The 20,975-nt window shown below is 43.7% G+C and overlaps 1 protein-coding gene across 2 annotated transcripts in view; it reads right to left on the bottom strand.

The window, feature by feature from the left end:
- Positions 1 to 1,849: 1,849 nt before the first annotated feature.
- zw10 (zw10 kinetochore protein) overlaps positions 1,850 to 20,975 on the bottom strand; it is a 41,650-nt gene continuing 22,524 nt past the window's right edge. For both annotated transcript variants that reach the window (XM_078199018.1, XM_078199019.1), the window contains exons 11-16: positions 18,141 to 18,212; positions 14,747 to 14,916; positions 11,122 to 11,252; positions 7,298 to 7,429; positions 4,459 to 4,661; positions 1,850 to 2,169 (exon numbers count right to left, since the gene is read on the bottom strand). In XM_078199018.1, coding sequence (XP_078055144.1) covers positions 2,049 to 2,169; positions 4,459 to 4,661; positions 7,298 to 7,429; positions 11,122 to 11,252; positions 14,747 to 14,916; positions 18,141 to 18,212 — 829 coding nt within the window. In that variant the 3' untranslated portion in view covers positions 1,850 to 2,048. The remainder of the gene's footprint in view (positions 2,170 to 4,458; positions 4,662 to 7,297; positions 7,430 to 11,121; positions 11,253 to 14,746; positions 14,917 to 18,140; positions 18,213 to 20,975) is intronic.

The raw sequence follows: 20,975 nt of genomic DNA, 5'->3' as shown, positions 1-20,975 counted from the left end.
ATTGTCCCATTTTGGCTTTAGATGCCAGTCACAAGTTGTTCAGCATTCACATAGTTACTTAATAAGAAGTCTCACAACACAACAGGTTAAAGTTCAACAGGTTTACTTGTTATCACGAGCTTTCGAAGCGCTGCTCCTTCATCAGGTAAGACTCACCTGATGAAGGAGGAGCGCTCCGAAAGTTCGCGATAACAAATAAACCTGTTGAACTTTAACCCGGTGTTGTGAAACTTCTTACCACCCCAGTCCAACGCCAGCATCTGCACATCATAGTTACTTAGTGCTGTGTAAATACTGACCTTGAACAGTTATAAAAGACAGCCATAGAAATACGTAAATCAACATTTCATTATCATAACTCGGCTCACTAAACCGTACAAGCCTTTTGTGTGAATCTTCACTCAGGGATGAGTGTTGGTGGTCTTGAGGAACAAGAACATTTGGACAAAGCGGTGACAGCAGCAAGTACCCCAGCCAGGAACTCTTACCCTGCTCAAACACACCTCAGTCCCAACTCGCCGAAACCAATCCCTACTCTAAACATTTCCCACACCAGCTATCCCATATCTCAAAGTGAACACCATTTAGGGGCTGTGTTACATAGAAACCCTACAGTACAGAAAGAGGCCATTCGGCCCATCGAGTCTGCACCGACCACAAACCCACCCAGGCCCTACCCCCATATCCCTACATATTTACCCACTAATCCCTCTAACCTATGCATCTCAGGACACTAAGGGGCAATTTTAGCATGGCCAATCAACCTAACCCGCACATCTTTGGACTGTGGGAGGAAACCGGAGCACCCGGAGGAAACCCACGCAGACACGAGGAGAATGTGCAAACTCCACACAGACAGCGTCCCAAGCCGGGAATCGAACCCAGGTCCCTGGATCTGTGAAGCAGCAGTGCTAACCACTGTGCTGTGTTGTGCTAACACTGTGTTGTGCTGTGCTAACCACTGTGCTGTGTTGTGCTAACACTGTGTTGTGCTAACACTGTGTTGTGCTGTGCTAACCACTGTGCTGTGTTGTGCTAACACTGTGTTGTGCTGTGCTAACCCTGTGTTGTGTTGTGCTATCATAAAAATGAGACCAACACTGCCAAAGGCATTCTCGACACCCAGAAAATAGGAATGGTTTTCAGCCAAGGCCAGAATCAACAGTGTGAAAGGCCAGTGTCTCGTGCTTAGTGGTATCAGTGACATCCAGGTCGACTTGTTGTAAATTGCCTAAAGTGATGTCCATAATTACACAGTGCAACTTTTTATACAATTATAAAATTTATACATCTATAAAAAAAGTCAGAGGGGATTTGAAAGTTCTGAAAGAGTCATTTTCAAACAGGTCAAGCCCTGAACCAAGGTGGAGGGTTCCAGATGGAAGGCTTTTCATTTTGACATTGTGCCATAAACTCCCACAATTACCATAATTTTTCTAAGTCGTCCCGGTGGCAGTCAAAATGCTCAGTTTGGATTAGAATGGTACAGTAGCAGATCCCTTACTATAATACTTTATTTATTTCACTAGTGTTAGAAGTAGGCTTACAATAACACTGCAAATGAAGTTACTGTGAAAATCCCCTAGTCGTCACACTCCGGCGCCTGTTCGGGTGCACTGAGAGAATTTAGCATGGCCAATCCACCGAACCAGCAGCTCTTACGGATTGTGGGAGGAAACCCACGTAGACACGGGGAGAACGTGCAGACTCCGCACAGACAGTGACCCAAACCGGGTATCGAACCCGGGTCCGTGGCGCTGTGAGGTAGCAGTGCTAACCACGGTGCTATTGACCCCAATATCTGTTGTTATTTCCACATGAAGTAGAATTTGAAAAGCAACTAAAGAGCAAGTATACACATTTTTTTATTCCAGGCAACAGTCGATGGAACATGCTGGTTTCTTGAACATATTGCTACATTATTCTTACAGTTGTATATATGGCTTTTAAGGAACATTAAGAACAAGATAAAAAAGATAGTGTTTACAAGGTAAATATACATTTATTAACATTTCGTTCATTGAATACATAGAAAACCAGAACTATATTTATTTTATTTTAGACAGTGCTGCTGCTCTTCGCTCTGTGTTCTGGAACAAAGCTCGGATTAGGCTTTTTGCCTCAATTGGGGAAAACTCTGCTGCGAAAGGACCCTTTCCATCAGTCCATCTAAACAAGAGAAAGTCAAATCAAAAATAGGTCCAAAGTGCTAAACATCCTAGTAATTTATTTTATTTATTAGTGTCACAAGTAGGCTTACATTAACATTGAATGAAGTTACTGTGGAAATCCCCCAGTCACCACACTCCGGTGCCTGTTCGGGTAACACTGAGGGAGAATTTAGCATGGCCAATGCACCCTAACCAGCACGTCTTTCGGACTGTGGGAGGAAACCGGAACGTCAGGAGGAAACCCACGCAGGCACAGGGAGAACATGCAGACTACGCACAGACAACGACCCAAGCCGGGAATTGAACCTGGGTGCCTGGTGCTGTGAGGCAACTGTGCTAACCACTGTGCCGTCCAGATTTAATTTAAGAATGAGGAAATTAAAAATGCGCTCATCAATTTGTTTTTAGAGAAAGATTCAAATCAATATTTTATGCACTTGGTAGTGGAGGTCAGACGTCAGATGGGGGGACTGTTGTTGCAGTGAGTAGGGCACAGGGTTGGTTGGCTTGCAACACAGTCATCAGCCAAAGTAAGAACCTAGTATTTCATCCTTGAGCACAATAGCACAGTGGTTAGCACTGCTGCCTCACAGAAGCAGGGACCTGGGTTTTATTTCGGCCTTGGGTGACTGTTTGTGTGGACTCTGCAGATTCTTCCCGTGTGTGTGTGGGTTTCCTCCCAAAGTCCAAAGATGTGCAGATTAGGTGGATTGGCCAAGTTAAATTGCCCCTTTGTGCCCAAAGGTGTGTAGGTTAGGTGGATTAGCCATGGTAATGCGGGGTTACGGGTATAGAATCACAGAATTCCTACAGTGCAGAAAGAGGACATTTGGACCATCAAGTTTGCACCAACAATCCCACCAAGGCCTTATCTCCATAACCCCATGCTTTTACCCGAACTAGTCCCCTGACACTAAGGGGCAATTTAGCATGGCCAATCAACCTAACCTGCACATCTTTGGACTGTGGGAGAAAACCGGAGCACCCGGAAGAAACCCACGCAGACACAGCGTGTGCAAACTCCACACAGACAGTCACCCAAGGCCGGAATTGAACCCGGTCCCTGGCCATGTGAGGCAGCAGTGCTAAGCACTGAGCCACCGTGCCGGATAGAGCAGGGGGCTGGGCCCAGGTAAGATGCTCTTTGGGGAGTCAGTGCAGACTCAATGGGTTGCATGACCTCCTTCTGCACTGTGGGCATTCGATGGAACATGATGCTAAACCAGGATCCCATCTAAATTTTCAGGTGTTCACTGACACAATTTCCCTGGCTTCACAGGAACCATTTCCTATGACCAAAGATTGATTAGTCCTTTATCTCAGTGCTTGTGGGACACTGCTGTTTCAGAATGGCCGTTGTGTTTTGCACAACAATCATCACATGTTATGAGGTGCTTTGAGAAGTTTTGAGGACTTGATAAAGACAGTAAAATAAATGCTAGTATTGCCCATTATTCTCTCATTCAGCATCCGTAAATATACTTTTGAAGCTGGAAGAACTTTGTTTTACACAGAACACAATAATTATCCACTTTATCTACTGATTCTTGGCACACGAGCCAACACTGGCATCCAAGACATAGTTGATCCAAAGACATATTTGCCCATGGCACTTCAGCTGGCAGATGATGAGATCGAATGTTCAAAACTGAGATCTCCATGGGGAATGAAGAACTTGCCCAACAGATTTTTAATGAAGTTCAATTCATATCCTTTCCCCAGCCTAGTCTTCTCCATTCCAAAAAACTCCCAAACAGAAGTTGGCTCCTGTTTCCATATATCAGTTCCAGATCGCCTCAGTGGACTGAATAATTAAAACTACACAGCATGACAAGGGCGCGTACAAAGGGAGCATCAACGCCTACTCAATGCCAGAGCAAGGGAAGGCCAGTTCCTTTTCCCATTTAATTCAGTTTACCATTAGAGCTCCACCAAGCAGACAAGGAGGTCTGCAGAGGCTGCCATATTCCAGGGCCAGGGATCTGTGAAAGGGCGAAGCAGGGGCAAAGGGGAAGACAGGGAGTCAGATAGCCAGACAAAGAGCACACTGGTACAGCCTTGCAAACTGATGGGCCCAATCTCCACACCAGAAATTTGACCTTTAAAAAGAGTAATAACGTAGCAAAACCAACAAATAAATGCTTATGCACAAACTACTGCTATGGTGGACAATTCAAGAGGCTATTAGTTTGAAGAAAATCCTGACACAATCATTTAAGAACAGTATTATTGTAGAAGACAGAAATCATCTACTTATTTATGAGCCATTTATAATCCAGGAACATACCTGTCCACCAGTTCCTGCAGACTAGCTTGAAGCACGATCATTAGCTCCTTGAATTTCAGCCATTTTGGCACATACACTGGAATTTCTTCCTGATACTTTTTATTCCTGCTTTCTTCAGGCAGTGGTTGGAAGATCTGCGGTCCTTCCTCGAGTACTGTTTTACATAATGAATAGAGGCAGTCTGCACTTTCCGAGGAGATATCCTGCAACGTGCAAAAAGTTGAAATATTCTTAAAACTAATACAGTTCAACACAAAAATAGCACAGAATCTATAATCAGAGCCTACAATATGACATAGACCACTCTACTGTGCAGGCTAGTTAATAGTCTCACTAGCATAGAAGAAAGGGAATCACTGGGCTCGAGTCTGCAATGAACAAAACTGTAACAAGCCACAATTATTTATCTGACGCTCCCCCTTCCCACTTCCTAGCCTCTGGGCAGCAAGGTGGCACAGTGGTTAGCACTGCTGCCCCACTGCACCAGGGACCCAGGTTCAATTCCCGGCTCCAGTCACTGTCTGTGCAGTGTCTGCGCGTTCTCCCCGTATCTGCGTGGGTTTCCTCCAGGTGCTCCGGTTTCCTCCCACAGTCCGAATGTCATGCTGGTTAGGTGCATTGGCCATGCTGAATTCTCCCTCAGTGTACCGAACAGGCGCCGAAGTGTGGCGACTAGGGGATTTTCACAGTAACTTCATTGCAGTGTTAATGTAAGAGTACTTGTGACACTAATAAAATAAACTTTAAACTGTTGAATATAGCCTTGGGTGACTGTGTGGAGTTTGCAAGTTCTCTTCGTGTCTGTGTGGGTTTCCTCCGGGTGCTCCAGTTTCCTCCCAAAGATGTGCAGGTGAGGTGGATTAGCCTTGTTAAATTGTTCCTTAATGTCCAAAGGTGTGTAGGTTAGGGGGGGATTAGCTGAGTAAATAAGAGGGGTTAAAGGGATACTCTGTCGGAGAATCTGTGCCGAAAGGCCTCCTTCTGCACTCTCGGAATTTTATATTTCTATTTCTATATACAACGATTGAAGGAGTTTATATCAAAGGTGCACACCACGCTTCATTAAAGCTTATTTTTCCTATGCTCCGGTACAGAGAGTAATTTGATTGAAAGTTTGTGGATTTTGGTTCCACTCTAGCACTTGGGCACATACGATGACATTTCAGTACAAGAGTTTACCAAGCTTCTAGCTAAAACTCTTGCGCTGCTTAATGTGGAAGATTCCATTGTACTATTTGAAATCAAACAGGAAGGTGCCGTGGCCAACTTTCAATCAGTGCTAACATTTAAAATCTACATAGAATTAACAGCATAGCAACAGGCCGTTTGGTTTAACTGGTCGATGCCAGCCCTCTCCCACACTTCCATCTCAACAATCAGCACATTCCTTTCTCCCTCATTTGATTATCTAGCTTTTCCTTCAATGCAGCAACACTCTTTGCCTCAACTATTCCATATGGCAGCAAATTTCACATACGAACCACTTCTTGAGTAAAGAAGTTTCTCTTGAATTTTTTCTGGTATTTATTACTGACTATTAAAATTAACTTCACCCAATTCTGGACCTTGCAAGCAGAATTTTGTTCAGCTTCTCTACTCGATCACACCTGCAATGGCTCAGGAAGCTCAACAGGAAAGGAGCAAAGTTCATGACGGAATGCAAAGTAAAACCACTGCCGTGGTGTACCCACACTAGTCCCTGACATTCTTTCTGGCAAAAGAAATTATATATTAAACAAACTGAGGGACAAAGCAAGAAGGGCAGCCCCTTAAAGGGGGACCAACCAAAACAAAAATGAAGCACAAACGAAACTTAAAGCATTAACCCCCCGCCCTGCAGCAGGTGCCCATTAATCAGGAGCATGGGGCTGAAGTGCAAACAAAACATTAATAAAAGATTTTTTAGTAACTAAAAAGGGAGTGCAGCCTAAGACACCTAACATAGATATGGTCTGAAGACTCCACAAGACCGCAAAAAGGACAGGATCCTTGGGAGCCCGTGAACCGGTGCAATCGACGATTATGTGGTACTGCTGTGTGCTCAGCTAATAGGTTCTATCTGGGCAGGCCACTGCCTGTTACCAGGGGAACTCAATGAGCCCCACAGGGATTCCTCATTGGGGTTCTTACAAAACCCTTTTTGTAATTGTAAAGATCTCTATTAAGTTACCCCTCGGCTTTTTAAAGGAGAGGGTTCCAGCCCGTCCCAGTCTGTCTCAATAGTTAGAAGCTCTATGCTGGTATCGCATTTGTCAATTTATTTTTGCACCTTCTCCAGTGCAGCAGCAACTTGAGACCAGAACGATGCATAATCTTCCAACTCTCATGTCGCATGCACAAGTTAAAAATGGCAGCAGAGCAAGGATCTTAATTTCAATACGGGAGAAAAGAAGAAAGGCAAATACAGGATATCAGCTAATGAAAATAAAATGACAAATGCAGGTGTCACACTAAGCAAAATCAGGATGGTGTACACAAGCCTCATTTAAAAAGATTTCTGCACCGGTAAAATAAAACTAAATACTTCTTTTGCTGTCCAATTCATAACTCCAGAAAGGCCACACTACTCACTGAAAGGACATTCAATTTCCTCATTTGGCGCCCTCTGTATAAAACATACTTGGTCTGTTATACAAAACTTAATTGAAGATAACCCATAATGAAAATTTAAAAAATTATTTCTATCCCCACCTCCGGCATCTTCATGCCGAGTACAGAGATTCAAACACAACCGAGCTGGACAAAAACCTTTCGTCGTCCTGTGATGAAGCAACAGAACTCCACTTGGGGGAATGTAATAGCCTTTGTTAAAGTTTTACTCCGTTCTGTTCCAAATTACCTCTAGCACTGTGACTTTGTTCACAATCTCTGTGATCGCAGTGTTAAGCAAGGTACCCATGGCTTTGCAATATATGTGAACTGGAAGCACGTCTTGCCAAACTTTGCCCAGCCTCTTTAACTGATGAATCACCTGAAGAAAACAGAAACAAAGGAACCTTTTAGATAACAGTGTTGATGGCTGGAAACAAGTTTATTTATCAGTCACAAGTAAGGCTTACATTCATACTGCAGTGAAGTTACTGTGAAATTTCCCTAGTAGCCACACTCCGGCACCTGTTCGGGTACACAGAGGGAGAATTTAGCATGGCCAATTCGTCTAACCTGCACATATTTTGGAGTGTGGGAGGAAACCGGAGCACCCGGAGGAAACCCACGCAGACACGGGGAAAATGTGCAAACTTCACACAGACAGTGACCCAAGCCGGGAATTGAACCCGGGTCCCTGGCGCTGTGAGGCAGCAGTGGTAACCACTGTGCCACCGCAGTGGGACAATAGGATGACAATGTTAATACATCACTGGGTGAGATCACAGAAACATAGAAAATAGAAGCAGGAGTAGGCCATTCGGCCCTTCGCGCCTGCTCCACTATTCACTTTGAGCATGGCTGATCATCAAATTCAATATCCTGATCCCACATTCCCCCCATATCCCATGATCCATTTAGCCCCAAGAGCTATATCTAATTTCTTCTTGAAATCACACAACATTCTGGCCTCAACTAGTTTCTGTGGGAGTGAATTCCACACATTCACCGCTCTCTGGGTGAAGAAATTTCTCCTCACCCGAGTTCTAAAAGCCCCCTAGTTCTGGACTCCCTCCACCATCGGGGAGAATCTGCGCAATGCTGCGTCAGGATCGTCCATTAAACTTGCATGAAAGATTAAAGAACCAAGAGTGGAAAACAATCAGGAAACTGGGCAACTTGAATTCCACAACTCGTTCCCTCAATTATTGGACAATACCATGGCTGTTTTATCAGTGGGATCCATTTTTCAGTAAAATTTGTAACTACTGGAATGGGAGTGAGTGAGGCTACAACAGCAAAGGGCTTGCATGAAACTGAAGATAAAAGTCGTGATGAAACTGAGACAAAGACCGAAAATACCGGAAAATCTCAGCAGGTCTAACAACATCTGTGGAGAGAGAATAGAGCCAACGTTTTGGGTCAGGATGATCCTTCATCTGAGCCGAAGACAAGGAAAATAGGACGAGATTTATACTGCAAGAGGGGAGGCGGGGGGGGGGGGGGGGGGGGGGGGGTGTAATTGACACAAAGACAAAGGGAATGTAAATGGTGGTAGTGAAGGCTGAGATTGGTGCTAATAGCAGCCCATTAAGAGATTGGAATGTGTGAATGGCAGAACAAAGGTGCAAAGGACAACCTGTGGCAGATAGTCCTAGTGGGGTTGGGGGGGTGGCAAACAAGCTGGAAAGCGAGATTTTGTAAAAGTTAGTACTAATAAACTATCAAGTTGCTGAATATTAAAATACATGTATAGTACAGTTGAGGTATAAGAGCCTGGCCTTGGAAGCTCTCAATCCTTTCTACTTCATCCCTGTTGATGTAGACAAGGGCATGTTCTCCTTTTCGCTTCCTGAAGTCGATGACAATCTCCTTAGTTTTGTTGACATTGAGGGAGAGATTATTGTTGCCGCACCAGTTCACCAGATTCTCTGTTTCATTCCTGTACTCTGTCTCGTCATTGTTTGAGATCTGATCCACTGGACAACTGCCGGGTAAACCCTTATGTGGGAACTTCCAAGAGGAATTCCCCAGCGCATCATGGGAGACCCCCCCCAAATCCTACGCTTGGCAAACAGGAAGTTATGGCCCAATAGAAATTCGGTAGCAGGACAAGGACTGTGCATAAAAATTAGCAAAGTCTTCTCAAGACAGAAAAAAATTAAGCTGCTTTCAAGCACTCCATTCAGTTAAATTCTAACATTCTACGACCCGAATTATTTGAATCAATAATCACAAAATGATTTCAAGGGATATATATGAATATCCAAATAAATTGCTGCCCAATATCATACAAAGCACTGAGGTGCAATCTGAATCTCTTGTCTGGAAACATAGAGAAGGTATGAGGTGGAGATGCCAGCAGTAAGAAGCCTCACAAACACCAGGTTAAAGTCCAACAGGTTTATTTGGAATCACGAGCTTTGAGTCCTGCTTCTTGATCAGGTAAGTGCCCTGATGAAGGAGCAGCACTCCCAAAGCTCGTAATTCCAAATTAACCTGTTGGACTTTAACCTGGTGTTTGTGAGGCTTCTTACTATAGTTAAGGCAGTAACAATACAAACTGGAAAAGCTGAAACCACACAGATCAGTCTGAAAAGGCAGGCCACGTGTTCAAGTTCAGTTTAACTTTTTATTTAGATTCTGATTAATCTGCCACACGTTTCTAGCATTTCAGCATTATTTTCCCTAACTCGTGCGAATGGCTACAGACGGTCAGACGGCCTGGTTCAGTAGTACAATTCAATCAAATCCTCAAAAAAATGAGATAGAACCAATGGTAGATCGTCTATTATACATGCAGGTCAATGCGCTAAAACGCATGGTGGCACAGTGGTTAGCACTGCTGCCTCACAGTGCTAGGGATTTGGGTTCGATTCCCGACTTGGGTCATCGTCTGTGTGGAGTCTGCATGTTCTCCCCGTGTCTGCATGGGTTTCCTCTGGGTGCTCTGGTTTCCTCCCATAGTCCGAAAGGCGTGCTGGTTAGATGCATTGGTTGAGCTAAATTCTTCCTCAGTGTACCTGAACAGGCGCTGGAGTGTGGTGACTCAGGGATTTTCACAGTAACTTCATTGCAGTGCTAAAGCCTACTTGTGACACTAATAAATAAACTTTAAGTTTGAAAACAGCTAGCTTGTCTCTTCTTTCAGACACTGGCAGATCTCCAGCACGTGTAGGTAGCAATTATAGCACAGGCTATCCAGCCTGGCCCACACTATTACTCATGCTTCATTCATGTCACCTCCCATTCATTCATTCTTCATCAAACCCAATTAGTACATGCTCATAATAATTCTCCTGAAATGCACTCATGTCAACTACTTCTTGTAGCACTGAGTCCCTTATTGAATACTTTTTATAAATAAGTTTTTCCTGGATTCCCTATTGGCTTTATTGGTGACGATCATATTTATGTTGTCTAGTTTTGGTCAACCCACAACCTTCTCTCTGCCAGAAAGAAAAACTTAATCCTGTTCAGCCGCTCCTGATTATCATTAACCTCTCAAATCTGATATCATAGAATCCCAACAATGAAAGAGGTGATTCGGCCCATCGAGTCTGTACCGACTCTCTGACAGAGCATCTTACCCAGGCCCACCTCCTGTCCTATTCCTGTATCCCCACACATTTATCTCGCTAATCCCCCTCATCTACACTTCTTTGGACACTAAGGAGCAATTTAGCATGGCCAATCCACCTAACCTACACATCTTTGGACACTAAGGGGCAATTTAGCATAACCAATCAACCTAGCCTGCACATCTTTGGACTGTGGGAGGAAACCAGAGCACCCAGAGGAAAACCATGCTGACACGGGGAGAACATGCAAACTCCACACAGTGACCCAAGGCCGGAATCAAACCTGGGTTCCTGGCGTTGTTTACAACAGAGGCATGCCGCTCTCGTGTAAATCTTTATTTATACATTCAAAGTACATCCTTATTGTATTCTGGAGATCAGAACTATGCATGCTACTGTGCAAAATATTTCATTTTTATTTCAGATCTTAGGCATTCACCTTAGTAAATTCTCCCAATGTCTGCATAATTTTGAAAGAATGTCTAATTACACCAACCTGCCGGACAGCTTTGCTTGCAGCAGAGTAATTATCCACATCATCCAGGCTTGAAAGATTTCTTGCAGTCGACAACCTTTCCAGCAACTCATCCCTTTGGGCACGCAGCTGTGCCAGGAAACACTCCGTCCCTGGCAATGAGAAATGTAATGCCATTTAAAAACAGGGTTCTGTAAAAAAAAATGCCACTCTTTTGTTGGGAAAGGCAATTTGTTGCAATGAATGATTTCAAACACTAAGACATCCAATCCATCAACCCCTCCCCCAACAACAAATTGATTTGACTTCAACCGCTAAATTTACTATTTAAGGTAACACTCACTTTTAAAGAAAGAGTAAATTAAAATCTATTCATCCAGTACACAATTTGTTTTGCAATTTTTAAAAAGCAACGTTCACGTTGGATCCTTAGACAAGAATAATGAAAGTACAATACACGTCAGAAGTGATGAAATACAGCGACCTACAAGAAATAGTATTTAAAGTACAATCATTTAAAAGGACAATATTCTTTCGCTATTGATTTCTCTCCCCTTTCCTCAGGCTTCCGTTCCACCGTCACATACACAGAATGACTAACTTGTTCAAAGCCTTCAATGAAAAATGAAACTTATCCTGATTTCTGGGCTCAATGCACCTGATGGCTGATTTCTGGCTGCAGCACAGGTCAATTAAATAGAATCATAGAATCCCTACAGTGCAGAAGGAGGCCATTCGGCCCATTGAGTCTGCACCAACCACAATCCCACCCAGGCCCTATTCCCACAACAACTCAGATTTACCTTGCTAATCCCCCTGACACTAGGGTTAATTTAGAATGGCCAATCAACCTGACCCCGCACATCTCTGGATTGTAGGAGGAAACCGGAGCACCCGGAGGAAACCCACGCAGACACGGGGAGAACGTGCAAACTCCACACAGACAGTAACCCGAGGCAGGAATTGAACCTGCGCCCTGGCACTGTGAGGCAGCAGTGCTAACCACTGTGCCGCCTGTTTTTTTAAACATGTCACACCTCAATTTCCTATATTCAAGAGACTGCAAGCCCTCTTAATGCAACCAGCTCTCACTCTCTATGTGAAGAATACCTTGATGTTAATTGAATAGAATCATTGAATCCCCACAGCACAGAAGAAATATTTATCAATTGAATGTAATTTCAACAGCTGTGTTGGTGGGATTTGAACTCACGTCCCAGGGCATTAACCTGGGCCTCAGGATTACCAGCCCAATGACATTACCACCGTGCCACCATCTCCCCCACGTCAATGCTAGCTCACTTTCCAGAGACGGATTCAGATGTTCAACAACGAGAGCTGCTTTAATCCACCTGTTATTTTTTTTAATTCATTCATGGGATGTGGGTATCACTGGCCAGGCCATCATTTATTGCCCTTCAACTGAATGGCTTGCTAGGCCATTTCAGAGGGCATTTGGAGTGATCCACATTGCTGTGGGTCTGGAGTCACATGGAGGCCAGACCAGGAGAGGACAACACAATTCCTTCCCTAAAAGACATTAGTTTAAAGTTTATTAGTGCCACAAGTAGGCTTACATTAACACCACAATGAAGTTAAAGTAAAAATCCCCTAGTCGCCACACTCCGGCGCTTGTTCGGGTACACGGAGGGAGAATTTAGCACGGCCAATGCATCTAACCAGCACGTCTTTCGGACTGTGGGAGGAAACCGGAGCACCCGGAGGAAAACCCATGCAGACATGGGGAGAACATGCAGACTCCACACAGACAGTGACCCAAGGCGGGAATCGAACCCGGGTCCCTGGCACTGTGAGGCAGAAATGCTAACAACTGTGCAGCAAACCAGATGGGTTTTTAACAACAATTGGCAATGGCTTCATGGTCATCATTAGACTTTTTAATTCCAGATTTTTTTATGGACTTCAAATTTACCCATCTGCTGTGGTGGGATTCAAACCCGGGTCCCCAGAGTATTACCCGGGGTCACTGGATTACTAGTTAGTCTTCGGCATGAAAAGTGATGAAACCCTGCGAGCTTATTACAGGTTCTAAATTAAGGACTTGCATTTTTATAGCACTTTCAACACACTCAATGATGGATTCCACAAACATCGCAACTAACTTCTGCGCTAGAAAGTTCCTTAGTGGCTCTGAACATAGAAACCCTACAGTGCAGGAGGCCACCATTCGGGATCCTACAAGCTAAAATGATCAATTCCTTTGGTTTGGTGGTTTAAAGGTAGAAATGTTGGCCAGAACTCAAACAATAAGAATACTGCGAATTCCTACTCCTGACACTACTAGGTCAAGCTGACTGTCAAATGCAGATGTGGAACTTTGCAGTTTCAGGTGGTGGGTAGGAGGGGAAGGGGCGAATGAAGGAAGAACAACAGATCATCCACAACTTAAATCAGCAATGTCTGAACTTAAACGTCCTAAGGTGATGATGATTCAAGTCACACTTAACCTTGCAAATTTGTACAACAGGCAATTAAATGGTTTCACGAGTTCGCAAAAGACACATATAACTGGGAAACTGTCAAAATGTTGCTGAAAAGGCCTTCACCTCGTGTTTACTGACATACTTACAGGACTGCCAGCAATTTTCCATTCATAGCTGAACAGATTTAGCAACATCCCGTGATCACAGTAATTAAGCAGGTTAGAAAGGTTAGATTGGCGCCACAGAGTCACCCACTGCTAAGATCCAGTCAGTTCTCAGACTTCTTTGGTTTGAAATTCTTACCAATCTTTCAAAGCAGCTTGGCTAAGAACAGATCAAGCCCAAGATAGGGTGCAATGCCCAATAGGGTGCCTCATCTAGTCAGCTTAGGATTTGTCTGTCTCTCTTGTGGGGACAATGAATTGGATTCAATTGGAATCTGAATTTGGTTTTTGGAGCAAGCAAGGAATGGATTCGAGTCCACCCTGTCCACGCTGAGCATTGGCTTTGTAACTTTAAGAATGGAGAAAATTTTTTTTTAAAGAAAACTTGCCACAGAGTGGCGGAATGCACAGTGGGGTTAGCACTGTTACCTCACAGGGACCAGCGTTTGAGTCCATCCTTGGGTGACTGCGTGGAGTTTGCACATTCTCCGTGTTGGCGCGGGTTTCCTCCGGGTTCTGCAGTTTCCTTCCACAGTCCAAAGGTGGGCAGGATAGGTGGATTGGGTAAATGATCAGGGTTATGGGGATGGTGGGGGGTGTGCCTGGAAGATGTTTCTTCAGAGAAATGGCCCGACTCAATGTGCCGAATGGCCTCCTGCTGCACTGTAGGGGTTGTAAGTTCACAGCCACTAAGGAACTTTCTAAGAATTAGCGTCAGTTTTCAATTTGGAATATTCCCAGAGGCAAAGCAAGAAATTTCACTGTCAATGTCACAAAAACAGCCCACAATATTAAGTTCAGTAAAGTTCCTATTCTTTAGAGGAACAAGACAGCTCTATTTAATTTAATCAAAACATATCACAGCAACAAATCTGATTCACCAGTGTTGCAATTGAAGACTAGATGCCTGCAATCACCCCCAACTCCACATCTGACGTAATGAATAATGGATCATAACTGTTGTGTTAGAAAATACTTTGGAAATCACAGGCCATTATGGGGGCTCAATGATTAGTGAAGCAAAACTCAGTTACACACCTAAACGTCTAAAACTTGGCACAAAGTCCACAAAGGTGGCAGCTCCATTACACAAAGGACTTGGGAGACTGCATTGGAACTGGTGTCCCAGCGTGATCAGATAGTGGGCAATGTACATGCAATTGTTGTGGTGAATGGCAGCCAGCTGAGGGAACTTCTGGAGGGTATCTCTGGATGAGGAAAAGAGAACAGATTTAGAATGACCATATCAACGCATCTACCAAAAATAACTAAATGGCAACCGGAACAGTCTTCACATGCGAAAGCCAAAGTGACCATAAAGCCATCTTCATGAAGAAACAGCCCAATGGGTAAAAGCAGCTCGGGTTCGGTTAGTGTTTGTATTGACACTTCCAACTGTGCAATAAGCAGAATCTTTCCATAATAACATTAAGCAATGCTGAAATTAAACAGAATCTCTGGAGGACAATGACTTAGAAAATGGCTAATTGTCCTGGGAAAGGATTTTTACTGCTACAGTACTCAAATCTGGTCTGTTTGTTTACTCTTTCATGGAACATGAACATTTCTGGCTGGGCCAGCATTTACATTGCCCATCCTTCATAGAATCCCTACTGCGCAGAAGGAGGCCATTCGGCCCATCGAGTCTGTACTAACCACAATCCCACCCTATTCCTGTAACCCCACGCATTTACCCTGCTAATCCCCGACAGTAGGGTCAATTTACCATGGCCAATCAACCTAACGCACGCATCTTTGGACTGTGGGAGGAAACAGGAGCACCCGGAGGAAACCCACACAAACATGGGTAGAACCTGCAAACGCACACAGTGACCCGAGGCTGGAATCGAACGCGAGTCCCTGGTGCTGTGGGGCAACAGTGCTAAGCACTGTGCCACCAAGCCGCCCGTAATCCTTAACTGCCCCTGTGAAGGTAGTGATGAAGAAAATTTGCAAGGACCACTTTCCCACTTCCTCTTGGACTTAACATTTCTCATTTTGAGGCAAACAGCACAGTTCCACATCTAGGGACAAAGGAATAGAAAAATACGCTGATAAATTAATTGGATATGGGTCGAGAGGATTCTCGTGTGAAGCATAACATCAGCACGGACCTGTTAGGCTAAATGCATTGCCTCTGTGCTGCAAATTCTTCACAATATCTAACAATAGCTATTTCTATTTATACAGTATCTTTAGCAACGAACAGTCCTAAGGTGGTTCGGGTTTGCATTATAAAATAAACTATGACGCTGAGTCACATAAGGAATATTAGATCAGATGATCAAAAGCTTGGTGGAAAAAAAAGGTAGGTTTTAAGAGGTGTCTTTAAGGATGGAAGTGAGGTAGTGAGATGTAGAGAGGGAATTCCAGATCTTGGGTCCTAGAAAACTGAAGGCATAACCCCAACATGGAGCAATTATAATTGGGAATAGTAAGAGCGATCTTGGGGTTTATATCCACAGGTCTCTGAAGGTTGCCACTCAAGTGGATAGAGCCGTGAAGAAGGCCTATAGTGCGTTCGCATTTATTAACAGGGGGTTTGAGTTTAAGAGCCGTGGGGTTATGCTGCAACTGTACAGGACCTTGGTGAGACCACATTTGGAATATTGTGTGCAGTTCTGGTCACCTCACTATAAGGAGGATGTGGAAACACTGGAAAGAGTGCAAAGGAGATTTACCAGGATGCTGCCTGGTTTGGAGGGTAGGTCTTATGAGGAAAGGTTGAGGGAGCTAGGGCTTTTCTCTTTAGAGCGGAGGAGGTTGAGAGGCGACTTAATAGAGGTTTATAAGATGATGTGGGGGATAGACAGAGTGGACGTTCAGAGACTATTTCCTCGCGTGGATGTAGCTGTTACTAGGGGGCATAACTATAAGGTCCGTGGTGGAAGATATAGGAGGGATGTATGAGGTAGGTTCTTTACTCAGAGAGTGGTTGGGGTGTGGAATAGACTGCCTGCAGTGATAGTGGAGTCGGACACTTTAGGAACTTTCAAGCGATTATTGGATAGGCACATGGAGCACACTAAAATGATAGGGAGTGGGATAGCTTGATCTTGGTTTTGGAAAAGGTTCGGCACAACATCGTGGGCCGAAGGGCCTGTACTGTGCTGTACTGTTCTATGTTCTATGTAAGTCTCACAACACCAGGTTAAAGCCCAACAGGCTTATTTGGAATCACGAGCTTTCGGAGCGCTGCTCCTTCATCAGGCGAGTCCCTCACCTGCCTAGAAAGCTCGTGATTCCAAATAAACCTGTTGGACTTTAACCTGGGGTGTTGCGAGACTTCTTACTGTGCCCACCCTAGTCCAATGCCGGCATCTCCACATCGTAATTGGGAATGCACAAGAGATCAGAATTGGAGGAGTGCAGATATCGCAGTGGGTTGTGGGGTTGGAGGAGATTACAAAATTAGTGGGGGGCATGGACATGGAGGGATTTGAAAACAAGGCGGAGAATTTTAAACTCAAGACGTTGCTTGACGGGGAGCCAATTGGGTCACGTAATCACTTCCATCGTAACAGAATGGGCTGCTCATCCTTCTATCTACAGACTCAAAAATCACAAGATGATCTCAGCTATACCTCAAGTCCAACTCATAGCCAGAATTTCTAACATGCTTTGATCTGAATCCCACAACTGAAAATCTAAACTACAAAAGTCGAATTGTAACATTTTATTTATGCAGCGTACGCAATGGAATATAAAACCCCAATCTGCACTGCACTGAGAACCATGAGGCAAAACAACTAGTCCTGCGCAATCAAGTCAGGTAGTTAACTCGCTTGGGCAGAGACACTTGGGAAAATCTCTGGCAAATCTTTCAATTCAGAAAGTACTTTGTTTGATATAATAAATGCGAACATTTAAGTTTGTGTGAAATTAATGTGCAGTTTTTAAAAAAGCCAACAGGTCATTTAAAATAAAATTGTTCAAAGCTTCATCTATAAAAATGGACAAAGTGATTCATATAAATGCAGTAAGCTTTCAAATATCAGACACGGAGTTGAGTATTCTATCACTGTGCCAGACTTTTAATTCCCCTCAGGTTAAAAGTTAAATCTAAATCCCTTCAAATTATACTATTCTGTAAAGTCAACAAACACATTTCTTCACAAAGCTTTTCTATTAATTTATAATTACATACATCTCAAGTACAAAGGTGTGCATGGCGAGGAATGAAATTGCAAACACATAATTGGGCTGTTAAAATGTAATAATGTGGAACAGAGAAATCTCATTTAAGCACATGTCAATATATGCCTGTATTAGGGACTGTGCAGCTCACTTTCCTCAAGAGGCTGAATGCACCATTAATCAAAAATGTGGTCAAGTTGTTACTGTACCAGCAAATATAGTAACTTAGCTATAAACTCAATATTGCAAAGGAATTTCAAAACTAACTTTAGAAAAAAAACTACAAAATACTTACCGGTGATAAGTGGGTACCACGTCATAGAACAAGTGGAACATGTTTCTAACTGTGTAGAAAAGCTGAACAGCGCTGAAAAATAAAACAATCACCATTAAGTACAAACCAGAGATTGTGGAGAGAGAAACAGAGTCAACCGCTGGATCAATGCCCTTTCGTGGGATCGAACTGGGAAAGATTAGAGATGAAGTGAAGGACAGGCAAGTGGGGAACAGGGTGGGACAACAAGAACATCCAGGAAGGAGAGATTACCTGACAAAAGCATCCACAGTACAAGGTCAAAGGGAGATGTAACTGGGACAAGTAAAATAACAAAAGTGGCAGAATCATGCACCCGGAGCAAGAAAGAGAAAGAGAGAAAAACCTAGGCCAGGAGAAACAAAAGGAAAAAAAATGGGGCAGAGGTTACAATCTAAAATTGCTGAACTCAGTGTCCAGTCGAGAAAGTCGTAAAGTGCCCAGTCAAAAGGTGAGGTTTCAAGTTTGCATGAGCTTCACTGGAACACAGCAGATCATCAAGTTCAGACAGTGAGAGCAAGATGAATAATTAAAATGACATGACTGGGGTCACGCTTGCAGCTTGAATAGAGGTGTTTGCTCACAGCAGTTACCTCATCTGAATCCATCTCCCCCACAGAGATGGCATCATGAACAGCAAACACAGTATACTAAATTGAAAAAATGTACACTTTCTATTTCACCTGAAAGGAGTGTTTGGAGCTTTGAGCGTGAGAATGAAAGAGTTAAAAAGGACAGGTGTTGCATCGCCAGTACTTGCATGGGAAGGTGCCACAGGTATTGCGGATGACCGAGGGGTGAATTGGGTGTTGCAGGAGGAACAGTCCGTTTGGAATGCTGGAAGGGGATGAGGGAAGATACGTTCAGTGGTAACGTAACACAGGAGGTGGTGGATATAGAAATCATAGAAACCCTACAGTGCAGAAGGAGGCCATTCAGCCCATCGAGTCTGCACCGACCACAATCCCACCCAGGCCCTACCCTTTTTTCCCTACATATTTACCCAGCTAGTCCCTCTAACCTACGCATCTCAGGACACTAAGGGGCAATTTTTAGCATGGCCAATCAACCTAACCCGCACATCTTTGGACTGTGGGAGGAAACCGGAGCACCCGGAGGAAACCCACGCAGACACGAGGAGAATGTGCAAACTCCACACAGACAGTGACCCAAGCCGGGAATCGAACCCAGGTCCCTGGAGCTGTGAAGCAGCAGTGCTAACCACTGTGCTACCGTGCTGGAAGGTTGCTCAATGAACAGGTCAGCTTTAACAGTAAAGCTGCTGAATGTAAATCCAAACAAAACTGTTCCCTTTTGGAGAAATTTACAACTTTAAGAGAGGTGATCTTTCACTGTAAAAAATTGTACCCAAAGAACTGAAGCTTAGCACCACCTCATGGCCAGAATAGTCTGCACCAAGGGCATCAGCTTTCAAATCCCCTCAAATAAACCTCAATAGGTTTCTCTTAACCTATGCTTCAAAATTCTAAAAATATTCCTCCTTTGAAAAAAAAGGTGCCGTCAACAATATCATTGTTTATGATCACTTAATGTATTCCATACAGCAGGATCTGTTTATGATTTGAAACTGACATTAAACAGAATTGTATTGTCACCACTAAGACAAAAATAATTCAATATTCAAGCACAAGCAGACAGTCACCAACAGAAATCTCCAGGGAAAACCCCTCAATAAACAAATCTAGATTCATTTATGATGCATAAATATTTACAGGCTTCTTCACATTTTTAAGAGGTGCCATTCTTATTTTAAAGTCTGATAAGCATTCTAGAATGTAAAGATCACTCATCCGACCCAAGCATACAGATCCAGATTATAAAGCAAGATTACCGTGTATTTACATGATTTCTAACAGCCGCTCTTTATTAAATACTGCTCAGAAGCAGACTGCTTGAAAAGTTTTTTTTCCCTCCATAACACTTCTGCCTCATTACTTTATATCTGCCCCCTCTCGCTCTCAATCCTGGCACAAGTGAGAACAGTTTCTCCCCCATCTAATTTGTCCAGACAGATTTTGAAAATCCCTATCAAATCTCTACTTTTTTCCCCCCATGGAAAACAGTCTGAGCTTCTCCGATCTATCTTTGTAATTGAAATTCCTCATCCTCGGCACCATTCTTGTGAATCTTTTCTGCACTCTCGCAGATGCCTTCACATCGATCCAAAAGTGCAGACGCCCAGCTCTGGATGCAACACTCCAGCTGAGGTCAAACTAGTGTCTTACACACAAGTTCAACATAACCTTCTTGTTCTTATTCTCTATGCTCCTATTAATAAAGCTGAAGATACTGTGTTTCATGAACCGCGGTCTCAACCTGTTATGCCACCTTCAGTGACTCATGCACATACACACATCATGTCCTTCAACCCCTGAGCCCCCTTTCGGGTTGTACACTTTGTTTTATATTATTTCTCCGCGTCCTTGCTACAAACACTCTTGTCATTTGAGGCACCCAGCATTATCAAGTCAAATTTAGCAGCGAGACGCACAGTGAATCTCCTTCCGCTGTGTCCCAACAATGCACCGTACCCAAAACCACGTAAATCACCAGTGCAATATTCTTCTACTGGCCACAAGTCATTGGGTGCTGGGTTGCAAAACTGGCGATGCCGGCTGCCACGTTTCTGACCTTACAACAGCGACTCCGCTTGGAAAGTACTCCATTGGCTCTAACGTGCTTTAGGACACCTGGAGTTCATATAAGGTTTTATAAAATGCAAATTACTTCTTTCTATTAAAACACACAAGAATTAGGTAGAAACTGTTACCGCCTCGAATCTCATTAAAAAAAACA

The sequence above is a fragment of the Mustelus asterias genome, chromosome 27 (assembly GCF_964213995.1).
Source record: "Mustelus asterias chromosome 27, sMusAst1.hap1.1, whole genome shotgun sequence".
Lineage (NCBI taxonomy): Eukaryota > Metazoa > Chordata > Chondrichthyes > Carcharhiniformes > Triakidae > Mustelus > Mustelus asterias.
Note: the sequence above shows the minus strand (reverse complement) of the source record. Positions and strands in the feature narration are given on the sequence as shown.